General features: G+C 37.5%; 1 protein-coding gene across 1 annotated transcript; it reads right to left on the reverse strand.

Annotated features, from left to right (window-relative positions):
- Positions 1-4,954: 4,954 nt before the first annotated feature.
- Positions 4,955-13,690, reverse strand: LOC129093334 (type I phosphatidylinositol 4,5-bisphosphate 4-phosphatase-A-like). The gene is made up of 7 exons (XM_054601332.1): positions 13,484-13,690; positions 11,011-11,192; positions 10,181-10,287; positions 8,890-9,001; positions 8,639-8,691; positions 8,451-8,541; positions 4,955-7,441 (listed from the first exon to the last, which is right to left on the reverse strand). Exons 1-7 carry the CDS (start codon positions 13,584-13,586, stop codon positions 7,298-7,300), a joined length of 792 nt encoding a protein of 263 aa, XP_054457307.1. The 5' UTR covers positions 13,587-13,690; the 3' UTR covers positions 4,955-7,297.
- Between the last annotated feature and the right edge of the window lie 404 nt (positions 13,691-14,094).

Below are 14,094 nucleotides of genomic sequence, written 5' to 3' on the forward strand. Positions count from 1 at the left end.
GTGGTGTTAGTTCAGAAAGAGGCTAATGTGTGGTTCTGGAGGGTCAGTTACAAACAAGCTATTTTATCTTTTTGATGTTTTTTTATTTATAGAAAGGACTGCAGCACTGTGCCCAAGACAAATTCTCCTTTGGGAACAATAAAGGTTATCTATCTATATAATTTGGAGGAATCTGCTGGCGCTGTATCAAAATTACTTCATCACAGACAGAGAGGTGACGGCCGGAGATTCAAATAAGAAGCTCAAATATAGACGCAACTGGAATATAAATCTTAACAGAGCAATAGCAAGGGAATAGAAACACCAAAAAAACCCTGTGTGTGTGTGTGTGCGGCTTCGTATCGGGCTTTGTATGAATTGTGCAACAAGCATCAGATGACAGAGCTGTGATAAAAAAAAAAAAACTGAAAATAGAGACAAGGAGGACACGGAGGTAAATCAAATTTACGCGCACTATAAACACTCCTAAATCCAGCCGTCTGAATCCACAGTTACAGAGAGCTCAGAGCAAAGCCCGGCTTCAGACCGGAGCTATTTCACACCTCACATAAAAAAAACATCTCTCTCTCTGTCTCTCTACCACACAAACACACACACACACATATATATTATTCATCTTTTCTATCCATCTTTCTTGCTTGAATCACATTTCTCATCTCTTTTTCTTTAGCTCAGACACACCATAGTGGAGGTGGCGTTTACTTCCCTTTATACTTTCATCCCAATAAAACCCAGCCAAGGCCCATAATGGTCTCAAGGCATGGGATGGTTACACACACACACACTAACACACTAACACACACACTAACACACACAGTAATAAATGCCTCCCTAGCGTACCGGCTGTCCCGGAAAACTATTAAAAGCTTTTTTTGGAATTAACAGCTCAGGACAACCGACGAAACAATCGCTGTTAGTATTTAGTAAGTCTAAAAAAACATGACACTTTCAAAGCAATGGGACAGTAAAGTCTAAGTACTTTCTGGAAGACAACGTAGTTTGCAAAGTTGAATCCCTGAGTAACTTCACATTCAAAGACGGATATTATTAATTCAAATTCATTAATATGAGACTGTGTTGCTCTGCTCTGATTGTGTTTTGGAGAACAGATTAGAAAAGATGGTACTATAGGTGGAAGAAGTACTCAGATCTTTAGTAAAAGTAGTAATAACACAGTTTAGAAGTACTCGGTTACAAGTAAAAGCTCTAAAAGTTACTTTGGTAAAAGTGCAAAAGTATAAAAATCTAATATACTTAAAGTTCCAAAAGTAAAAGTACTTATTTTAGACAATGCATTATAATTATTGATACATTACTTTCATATAACTTTATAATAAGTGATGTTATAATAAGTTGTGATTGTCCTTCCTGGATAAATAAAGTGTTGTTGATGCAATAATAACACAATATATCTGTTGGTTGTATTTTGTATTATTAACGTGAATCTCAAAAGTAGGAACGTAGATGAGTGAATTCATGTATAGTATTATTATTAAAATTTTAGTGGAGTAAAGTAGTATAAAGTAGCAGAAAAGTAAAAATACTCATGTAACACAAAACTGTATTTAGGTATTTAAGTAAATGTACTTAGTTACTTTTCACCACTGCAACTATAAAGCGAGATATCGTCTGTTTGTCGGTGTGTGCTTTGCATTAAGCAAAAAAAGTTTGATTTACGAGTATAGAATTAAGATGAAAATGACCCAGATCTTCCGGATCGATGAGTCCATCCAGCATGCACACTAGCGTTTCCTTTAACCTCCGTCCAGCCTTGTTCTCATTCACATGAAAGGAGGAGAAAAAAAAACAACTTTTCTTTGGTGCAAATCAGAATCAGAAAAAAGGCTTGTCAACTTTTAGAATGTTGTCCCTCTGTGTCCGTTTTACTCCATTACGAATTCAAGGATTTGTAATCGAAGATAAACTTTTCTGTTGCTACCACTAGAAGAAGAAACTAAATATGGCATTTACGTTTCTGTGACATAGTTTGGATCACATTCACCTAAAAGCAATTATTTGTTTAGATGAAAGACTAGATTAATCAATAAATTAAAACTAAAAATCACTTCAGTCAACATCTAGAAACCTGTTCCCATCACGTACCGCCCATCAGACAAAATGTGTGTGATGGTATTTTGTGCCCGTTCAGTATGTTATGGCCTGCATTGATAAAGAAATCTTTTAAAGCCTCGGATTTAGACAAATGAGGCACCCACACATACATACACACATTACACACATTACACTCAAACACACAGTTGTCTTCTTGTTTTAGCCGACGGGTCAGCAGGGCGTGGTGGGGTTAATACCAGAGGACTATTTCACATGGGCTAATTGCCTCATATGCACACATGGCCATTCAAGAATGTGGTCACTGTTGATAGAAGATGACACAGATGTTTCCTGTCAACCCTGGCTGGAAAAATTTGTACAATTTGTAGCTGGACTTTAATAGTAATTGAGTTAATAAGTTAAAGTTAGGAGCATTTGTGTCCTTACCGGCCTGGAGGGTTGATGGGGTTGATGCTCTTTGAGACTTGGTTGGTTTCACCAGAGACCAAGTCACCGGTGCTGCTGTGGATCTTCGGCGTTTTTGGGCGACCCGCATCCGCCGAGCTCTGTTGCCAAGAAGCCCGGGCCTTTTTTTCTTCCAGCATGGCCAAAGATACACACAGACATATAAACAACACACACACTTACTTAAAAGGCTTTAATCACACACGTGCACACATAAACACGTCTACTTTTGAGTCTGATGTCTTTCGTTGGAAAGCATGTCACACTTCCAATATCCAAAGATAAATCCCAGAAATGAAGAAGTAAAGAGTGGAAAAAAAGAGGCTTTTTTTTATACAAGTTTTATACAAAAAAAAAAAAAGTATTCCAGGGGGAAGATATTCCTGATGTAACAAAATACATCCACAGTTCAATGGATTCGCTTTTAAGTGGTGCTTGCAATAGATCGACACTTAAAAGTATTCCGGAATTTCAACCCAGGTGTTCCGGAGCTTGAGCATTTTCTGAGGGCTTAAAGCCATCAGTGGGGATTTGAGCAGCGAGAGACTGGGAGGGCGAATCGGGAGAAACGCTGCACGGCACGACACACATTTCCCTCTGAGCCGGAGAGACCAGAGAGGGAGACGTACAGAGAGAGAGGGAGAGAGAGAGAGAGAGAGAGAAGCTAGTGAGAGTCTTGAGGGCAAAAAAAGAGAGAGAGAGAGAGAGCAAGGAAATTAGATGAGGGTGTCCTTAAGTTCCACTAATAAAAGGAGGGGTCATAAAATATCACTTACTACTAAAGTTAACGCTGATTCTTGTAAAAGATCATGTGCCAGCACAAGGAAGTGACCTGTCAGTAAAACCTCAACAGAACGCCTCAAAAAATTAAATGTGGTGGATTTTCAGTAAATATTTTAGGACCACAGCCATCAGTGTTTTCCTTAAACAAATTAAAAAACTGACCTAAAGTAGCAGTTTGTAGAATTAATTCAGATCTATTTGTAAAAATATAAGATTTTTAATAAAACAGGTAGCTCAAATCAAGCAATCTGATTGGTTCGTAGCCGTGATATAATACTGACACACCACTTCTATGACGTCGAATTCCTTCTCACTCAGTCTCATATAACATATGACAAAAAGAAATGTCAAGGTTACTTAGCAAAAAAGGTTAGCTGCTCTAAACCACTATAAAATTGAAAAAATGAGGGTTTACTATTATAAAATGCAGTGAGAAAATAAAAGCACTTTTATGATTTTTGAAGCTTTAATGCAGTAAGGACATCACGGTCAGATGAGCGCAAATTCAAAATTCAAGAGAAGGATTTTTACAGATTTTTTTTTTTTAATATCGTAGAACAAAACTTTAAATCTCTTAAGCTTGCATGAACCACAAACTTCAGGCCTTTAACCAAAAACCCATTCAAAAAAATCCATTAACTTTGAGAAAAGGTAACCAGAAGTGAAAAGATGCCGACTCACTCCTGCAGCACTCTATGGAGGAGTGGGTTGCCCATCTCCGCACGTGAGGAGGATATGCAAGCAAGCAGCAATGCAGCAGGAAATACACTTACCGATGTCTCCTTCACCACGACACCAGAGATTATGACTTTAAGAAGCTACAATTGTGAAACCTTTAAGGCACTTCTGCATCACTTGTTAGAACTGGAGGTTGCAGCCTGGGTTTTACATGTGGAAATGTTGTGGATCAGTTGCACCAGATCGTCCTGAGGATTGATACCGTGTGGACCATGACTGTCTGATAAAATGCCATTGCCATCAAGAAAGCTTTAGTCGTCGACAAAATATTTCAAGTCTAAGTGATGCTCACTTACCAATTGAATATCAACATCGTTCTTTTCTTCCCATTAAAAGTATTTTTTCTTTTCCGATGCAAAGATTTAAGCATAAAGGATGTCGTATTCTGAACAGTTTGTGAAGCCCTCTGAGGCAAATTTTGTGATATTGAGCTATACAAATATTTCCAGTATGTTTATATATCAGTATATGAGTAAGACCATAAGCCATGTACAGACAACAAAATCTTCAACGTGAAAAGATAATCTAAAATGTTCTGGTTGCTGTTGGTGTCCTCTCAATCACTGCCTGGCTCAATGGCAACCTCTAGTGGATATCAGTGGTAAGTACATATTAAGATAAATCTGCTTTACCAACTTCTTATACAACAAAATTCAAAATCATTTTAATGTTGTAAAGGTGGACAAAATAAGGCTAACTAATGTTGCATATAAAAACAAATACGTATCACCTTTAAGCGGTTTAAAATGAACTATTATTTGCATGTTTTACAGCCTCCAAATATTTCACATTATCATTAAAATAAAATGACGACGAATATTAAACACAAAATATTCAGTAATTAATTGGGACAAATGGCAAAACCCTGTCATACACATAACTTATTATTAAAAAATAAGAGACATTTGAGTCAGAGGACGTTGTTAAAAGTATTACCTTGTTTCACAATATACAAGAAAGAAAAATACAATCCACCCACCGGAATAATATTGACAAAAACATACAGTAGTAGTACATCAGTACAATGTAGTGCAACTTGTTTCACAGTCAGCGAGTACTTACATTAATCAGCCACAAGGGGGGGGAAGCGACAGCTCTCATAATTCTGTACAGTCCGATATAATCAACAAATATTTACACTTCAACAGAGAAAAAGTCACTTACTGGTTTTACTGGTTTGTCAACTCAATTTAGTTTGATTCAAGTCAGACAAAGGTGGATTAAAAAGAGAGAAAATCTTTAAATAAATCATTCAGTGTGAAGTCTTCAAGTGATTTCTTAAAGTGACTCAAACATGTAAAAACGGCACTTTTTTTAGTTAAAAGTTTAGCGGAATATGAAGAGTTTGATATGACTTTGATACGAAGAAGTATTTCAAACAAAACACAAGTACATTAAATCAAATGCCCCAAAAAATCCATGTGTGAGATGATGTAAACGCTGACATACTTCTAGACTGACTTTGAAAAAATGTAAAGAAACTGCTGTTAACTCTGAATTAATGCCAATTCATTTATGTACATCCTCTATTAATAACATTTCCCTCATCATATTATCTTGTGGTTATCTATTAATGCCCCAAAAAGCATAATATGTAATTGTTTTCCTTTCTCTTATAGAGAAATTGGATGTAACATGTTAAATAGTGCACTTTTATCCTCTGTTTCCATGTTAGCTTGCTAAGCTAAGCTTGCTAAGATAAGCTAACTGGCTGTACCTGCAAATGTACTGTACAGATGTGAGGTTATCTACCTTTTCTCATTTTTCTCAATCTCAAACCAATAATGGCATTTTCCCAAAATCCCAACAATATTTAATTACAAAAAAAAAGAAGTCATTTATTATATGTTGTACTATAGAGAGAATAACAGAATAAAAGTTATGGGTTAAATCATTTAAAGAATAACAAAAAAATAAGCGCATATTGTTTCTTCCCAGAAAAAGTACTTTTCTCGCCTATTTGGTATGATTAAACAGCCTAACGTCTAACTTCACTCCTTCCTCCTTCAATCCATCTTTAAATCAGGGCTAAACAGTTTTTTTATTTGCTATTATTGCATTTCTCTGAAAGAAACACTGATTTCATATAATTGTGGGGCACAAAAATGACACCCTGTTAACAATATATTGTTGTGAATTAAACAGCAGCACCAGGCTTTGAAACAACATATCAGTCCAACATTTAATAAGACTACCAGGTCAAAAACAAATAATTTAAACAAGTTTTTCTCCAGCTTTGCCCGTCTTTATCTCAAACTACCATCTTCCTTATTTCATTCAGCCTCTTTGCAAACAACCATCCCCAGTTTGTGATAAAAAAAAACAACATGTCATATGTATTAATGAAGATTTTTGACCCTTCGCTAAGCTCCGTCCCTCTAACGCAGACTGGCCAATCATAGCATAGCATCAGCCAGCTCTGACCAATGTCCAACAACTACCCGTCTGTACTCCATAAAAATCACATGCAATCGTTTAAAATTGTCTTCATTTTCAGGATGTTTTTGACAATGCTTTTGAGGGTTTGGTAATAGTCACGGTTAAACTTTGCGTAATAGTGACATTTTGAAGGAGAAACACGCTTCTAAAAAGTTATGTTTCTACGTAAAAACCTGTGGAGCTGACATTAGCAGAGTATGTTAGCATCAGCTAGCATTAGCACTTCTATGCTTAGCTAGATACTGAAGGTATACCAAATGTATACACATGCTTGTTTTGATTTTTAATGATTGTTACAGTGATTACAGACCTACCCGGCTTTACCGGAACAGTATTGTTCCTTTATTTTATGGTCTTCTCTCTCAATATCCAGATGATGTGGTGGTTTATATTTATACTTTGAGGGCTTAAGCTTCTATATCTATCTTTCGAATATGTTTTCTCTGCTGAATCAGTTTGACATCCTAGATACATCCTTCAAACACTTATTGCTTCGCTCAGAAATCCGCTTTTCTTAAAACTAGGACAGCTTGACGGAGTAGAAGTGGGGGGCGGGGCTTGGCAAAGGGGCCAATTGGTGGCGTCAATCCAATTTGGCATGAATGTTGAGTTTGATTTTTAATATCTTAAATGCATCTTCCCTCTTTGTCTTGTCTGTATCTTTTTTCCCTTGCTCTCCATTTTTCTAAAGTCTTTCCGTGATTCTCTTCATCCACCTGCCCTCTCATCTACCTACCTACCTACCTGACTTCCTACCTTCTTTCCTTCCTTCCTTCCTTCCTCCCCCCTGTTCTCTCTCTCTCTCTCTCTCTCTCACTCTCTACGTGACGTTGGATATGGGGTCGCTGATTTTCAGACACCTCCAGTAGATGGTTCTTGCCATGGTGAACAGAGCGACCAGGATCAGAAGCGCCCAGGAAACGTAGATCCCTTTAGAGTGCTGGGCGGGTTCCCACGTACCAGCCTGAACACAAAGACAGATTATTACACAAAATAATATTTACTTTTAACGACTTCGATCCATTTTCTGGTGGGTTTTTTTGTCGTGTGAAACACTTAATACAATACAAGAAGGCCAAAAAAACACTTTGGTTTAACTTCTCCTTTCTTTCATTGGGTCACAAGTAGACAATGCTCAACTTTGATGAGTCACAAGAAAAAAACCATTCATCTAATGACCAATTTCAAGATGACAGAAGACTATTTTTCTCTTCTAAGAATAGAGGGTGTCGTATGCTGAACAGATTGTAAACTTTACTTTTATTTATATACTGTATATAAAAAAATGGACTTGCGTAATTTATAAAGTTTTACGTGTTTAAACTGATTTAATGAAACAATGCTAATCATATTTCTGATATAGATATCCAGTGGAAAAATAAGTTTCAATCTAATTTTTAGAAGCAGATTGTTTTTAAACAAAACTGCCAGACTTCCAAAATTTTCATTCTCTCTGTTACAAATTAGTGCAAAACACAACGGCAGGAGCAACGTAGTGCTGCGTTATTTGATAGTTTTGGAGTAAACAAGTCAGGATGTGCTGATTCAAGGAGCACATGTGATAAAATTGCTGCTTGTCTTGAGTTGACGAGTCTTAACTCTTACATAGAAAAACAGGAAGTAAACGTGTTTTGGTGCTGTTGTGTTGCTTTCTTTCTTTAAAGAGGGTTCTTCTTCCTTAATGTGACCATTCTGGATGTAGACAGGCAAAAAAAGTTTAGAGAATGTGTCCAGATTTGCTCTTTATTAGCTACCGAGCTAACTAGATTTACCCTCCACAATTTTATATCGGTGTCCTGCACTTTATAGTCGTCTACAAAACTGGACAAAAGCTTAAAATACTGAAAAGTATCTAAGCAGAATCGAAACTGCAGTTCTACTGTTCTGCTGATCTACAAGCATTTTAGAAGTTCCTTGGAATAATTATAAAAATATCAACACTCAAATGTCTTCACACACACATAAACACACACCACAAGTCCTGCAGTGGAGGCGGCGAGGACGACAAACAGCAGGAAGCACAGTAGGCTCCTCCTCCTGGGGTACCGCCGACCAATAGAAGAGCTGGAAATAAAAGGAGAATAGCAGAATAACATTTAATATTCAAAACAAAAAGACTGTTTGTGGGACCGCTTTAAAAGGGATTTGTTGAGGCACTTACACTTTTCTGCAGTGTGGACATCGGGCCAAGGTCCGGTCTGAAATCTCTGTCCACTGGAATAGAAACAGGAAGTGAAACGTGAAAATAAAGAAGTGAAATTGGCACTGTCAGTTATAATGTCATCGGTGCGTGTGTGTGTGTGTGTGTGAGTGTGAGTGGTGTGAGTGTGTGTGAGTGTGTGTGTGTGTGTGTGTGTGTGTGTGTGTGTGTGTGTGTGTGTGTGTGTGTGTGTGTGTGTGTGTGCGTCCTACCAGGAATGTATTGGAGCAGTGTCCACAGATGATCCTGATGCCAACGGGCTGATGCTGCGGTTCAGGACTTTCTCTGCCGATGTGAACTGGTCCCAGGTTGATGACGCGTTTACTGGCAGAAAAAAAAAACCATTAGAGAAAGGGTGAGCATTTTTAAACAACTAAGAGCTGGTGGTGCTCGGACTTGAATGTCACGTAAATTCAAAACTTCCACTTCAACTGTCTAATAAACAATAAAGTGCGAGAAAAGTAGATTTATTTTTATATTTACCGTTTTCACCTGGGCTGGGTATTGATCCTCAATACTTTTTTATAAGTGTGCCAGTTTTCAACTGTTGTATTTGTGCAGTTTTTGTTTTCTTGCTGCTTGTCTTTTACAGAGATTTGAAAATGTGTGCTTGTTTTGTTAAGGCTGCCATAATCAATATTTTAATATCAACGATAGATCACTCGAACACTTTAATGTGAACGTGGCGCTTGTATTAACCCACAGAGACGTATTACACCACTCTTCAGTTCCACACCAATGTTGGTGTATTTCAGCCCATTGTTTAGGTTTTCAGCGCTTTCAGCGTCATGTCGACAGCAAGCGTAGTTTTCACCCAAATAAAAGTGGTGGAGACCAAAAACAGAGCTAAAAGGAACATAAATATTGGACTTATATTGGCCAGGTGGACCGTAACGCGCCTCTAAACAAATGATAATGTTGGGGTGTGTAAAAAAGCAACTGTTAACATGAAAACTATACAATAATACATTTGTTGTGTTTACAGCTTGTTTACTCAGAGTTTAGAAATTGTTGAAACCTTTGGTATCAGAAAAGTTACATATTATACCTTTCAAGCCAATATATACAATAATAATGGCAACACAGCCGACCTGAGAAGATTAAACTAGAGGAGGCGAGACACTGAAATGACCTACCGCCGGTCTGTCAGATTCGTTTTTGAACACACAAGTCAATTAGTCACTTTCAAACCAGGAACCACAACTGAAGATTGCCATTTTATTGTTGCTCCAATGATATTTAGTCTGATGTCTTCATTTTATTCTCCTGGTGCAGCTCAAATAATAAAGAGATCAAATAATACTAATCATAATAACTATAAAAAGAAGCCAGCTGTACAAGTTGAATGGTTTCAAAACAACAGCAGCTGCTAAAAGCTCTCATCCATGACTGTATTGTTGCTGAGTGTCTGTTGGATGAATGGCTTCTCCTGCACAGATGGTGCGATTACAAGCCAAAGCCGACAAGGGTGAAAAATAATCCCACACTGTTTCTGTGACTCACCAGTACGGTCTTGGACAGGCGATCCTCTGCGACGTGACTTTGCAGATCAGGAGACAGTTACATGGACAGCGGACGTACTTCTTTCCAACGGGGGCGTTCTTTATCGGCTACAGAGAGAGGGGGTTGAAGAAACAAAGGAAAGAAGAATAAAGACACTTCAAACACTTTTTCAGTGTCAAGGTTTTCCACATTCTGGTGTTTAAATAGTTTTCAGCAGTTCAGTTTTGATCTTATCAGCAGAAATTCTTTGAAAGTCTTCCTGAGACAGGAAATTTAGGACACCGCTACTGTCTGGTCGGGGAAACATTCCTGACTGCAATTGTTCTAAACCGTCAGACGCTTTCAGATCTGTGAAAACATGGTGAAAAGCTAACAAAATTCCAATCTGCTATGATATATATATATTTTATTTTATTCCATAATTCATATTCTAACATTAGATAAACATGTTGTATTCTTTCTATGGAAAACTGAACTGCTGCAGCAGCAAGAAGAAACATAAAACACCCTTTATGACAAATTAATAAACATACGATACAAAAAATGTCTACGCTACCGTATTATGCAGAAATACAGAATTCAAAGGACAGAAAGTGTTTCAATGGATAAATAATGCGTATTTATAATGCATAAATAAACCAAGTCAGTATTTTTAACTTTGAACAGCATCTTGTTTTTGTTCAAGGGTAAAGAGATGTTCCACAATAGACTCTAAAACAGATACACTGGGATTTCTGGGCCTGAGAATAAAAACGATGAACAAGAACGGTCGTTGTTTTTCTGGGTTAGGGGCCGAATCGCACGTCCGATTCCCCCTCCGTGTGACTCACCGTAGCTTCGTTGCAGATGCTGCACTTCACCACGTGCTGGTGCGTCTTGCCCTCCACAGATATGGCGCTCTGGCAGACCCGGCAGCTGATGACTGGAGCGCTGCCGCTGTCCGGGCTGCCCTGAGGCGAGTAGGGGGGCGGAGGCTCATCTGGTGCCACCGAGCTGGAGAACGGGGCAAGACCTGGAGAGAGGGACAACCAGGAGGAGACCGATTAGTTACACGTGAATGTCAATGTCATATCTAAGATTAGTCACCAATACCAAAACTATACTTTTTCAAAACCAAAATACCAAAACATATTTTTCTTCAAAAGTCTGATTTGTTCCAATACTTTTGGCGTATGTCCGAATACTACAAAAACAAAACATTCCCATTATCCTCACTTGTACTTTGCATTGAGTGATAATTAGCAAATGTTTCATTGTTTCATTCACAGAGCCGCTAGCATGGCTGTAGACTCTTTGTCTTGTAGTTGTTATGAATCAAAGAAACCAAACTTCCCTGATGTTAGATGCTGTCGAAACACAAGCAGCTGTACAAGAATTTGGTATGTTACTTTAAATTTAAATAAGGGACCGTCTGAGCAATGAATACGTAAACAATACTACGAATCTGGGGTTTTCTGCAGGGGGATGCCCCAACTGAAACGAAAAGCACCTCCATTTACAACATAAAATAAAAAAGGCAATCTCATGACACAAGACAATGTCTTTCAGTTTCAACGAGCAGATGTGCCATTTCACATTGCAAATGTAATATATTTCGAGGAACGTGTCTATTGTTTACACTGTCTTCTACAAGGTCAGCACAGTTTGTTCAGACCAAAAACTATAACGCTTTGTAAAACAATTTTATAAATTTAGGATGCGTATAAAAGGAAAATAAAAGTCAGTTTTAGAGCAGCAATAATGCTGGCGGAGTGATGGAAACTGTTGCCCTTAAATCAACCCCCACCCTTCCCGACTGTAACTCCACTGGAGGAGTCATTACAGCTGATATACTGTGCCACCACATATCTACTTACAGTGAGGCACGTATTGGTCAGCAAATACTGCGTATCAATTATATCAGTTATGGTGACATTATCAGTGTGTGACACACCCAAAGGACACACTTTATCGAGCATGACACAGGAGGGGAAGCAGCAGGGAGGGTGTGAAAGAGAAGACATGAGTTCAAAGTTATTAAGAAACGACTCAAGAAGACAGAAAAAAGCTTAAAAGTAAAAGAAGAGCAGAGACATATAGTCTGGTTTAACGGTAGAATACAATAAATGTTAAAATGATCACATCTCATAAGCTAAAGCTGGAGACAGCAACTTTTTTTTTTTTTCGTTTTCTTTTTGTATGACTAAGCGAATGTAAAAAAAATTGTTGTCAGTTCAACCGAGATAAATTGTAAACGTAAACGTCGACTCAAAACTGAAACTGTTTGGCCGGGACAAACAGAAAGCCCCGCTGAACTTTGACCTTTTGTCCACAACACAAACTGCAAACCACTTAACACAAATCAGTTTCTGTTCATTAAGCATCTGACTTCAGTTTCACATTTCTTACTTGGGTGCAGGGATTGGAATGCAACTACGTGCATTTACTCAACAATGAACTATGTACTTCATCTCAGAGGGGAAGTATCTGACACTATATGAGTCTCGACAGCTTTAGTTACTTATCAGAATACACTTCTTCATACCCTTCATGTCTCAAAATGTGGTGTTTATTTTTAATATTTCTGTTAAACTGGAGAAGGAAGTGTTTTTCTGAGCTGTAGTATTTACAATGAGCAAAACAAAGCAGTAAAATACAACATAACATGTGTATTTATTGTCTGTGTCTGTGTAGTTGTATAGTATGTGTATTTATTGTCTGTGTCTGTGTAGTTGTATAGTATGTGTATTTATTGTCTGTGTAGTTGTATAGTATGTGTATTTATTGTCTGTGTAGTTGTATAGTATGTGTATTTATTGTCTGTGTAGTTGTATAGTATGTGTATTTATTGTCTGTGTAGTTGTATAGTATGTGTATTTATTGTCTGTGTCTGTGTAGTTGAGCTGCTGCAACACTTGAATTTCCCCCATGGGGATCAATAAAGGAATATAATAATAATAATAAGCTGCAGTATTGATCCAAAAACATCAAATAAAACATGCATATTTTTAATATAAGCACAGTAAATGCATGCATTTTTTTAAGTGCATTGTAGTATTCTTTGCACTTGTGAGTAAAGCACCTGAACACTATATATATATATATATATATATATATATATATATATATATATATATATATATATATATATATATATATATATATATATATAAGCCAGTATTTGACCTCACTGTCACTGCTCTGCATTCACAGCTAGTTATATTGCTCCTAAACTGACCCTAGAAGAAAAACAAAACAAGTAAAATGCAAACATTTCGGTGTGTTAGAAGCAGAACATGTGTCTGCAGGAACCAGCTGACGTACTCTGTGGTTTTGACGTGTGTCCGTGGAAGCTGCCACCGGGAGACACTCCGTTGGTCCCGTCGTGCTGGTCGGCCAGCAGAGGAGACCGCTCCCCGTCATCCATCGCCTCAAAACGGGCTCCAGACCCTGGGTGTCCCCGGGAGGTGACTTAGATCTGGTCCTCTGCGGAGGTTTCAGTCAGTTCGGGCGTGTTGACGTCCACGTGACACGGCGAGAACACTGAGTGCGGAAGCGAAATAACAAAAACATCGGTCACATGACTGGGACCTGCGTCACGGCTGGGGTCGACCAATGAGCGAGCTCGGCTGGGGTCGACCAATGAGCGAGCTCGGCTGGGTTTTAGGGGGCGGGGCTATATATATATATATATATATATATATATATAGGAATATATACTATATATATATATATATATATATATATATATATAGGAATGAAGGACTTATACACACATAAAAATAAGTAAGTAAGAAAATATATATATATATATATATATATATATATAGCAGGATAAATATATATATATAAATATATAATATATATATATATATATATATATATATATATATATATATATATATATATATATAATATAATAATAAGAAAATATA

Source organism: Anoplopoma fimbria, chromosome 7 (genome assembly GCF_027596085.1).
Source record: "Anoplopoma fimbria isolate UVic2021 breed Golden Eagle Sablefish chromosome 7, Afim_UVic_2022, whole genome shotgun sequence".
NCBI classification, from domain to species: Eukaryota; Metazoa; Chordata; class Actinopteri; order Perciformes; family Anoplopomatidae; genus Anoplopoma; species Anoplopoma fimbria.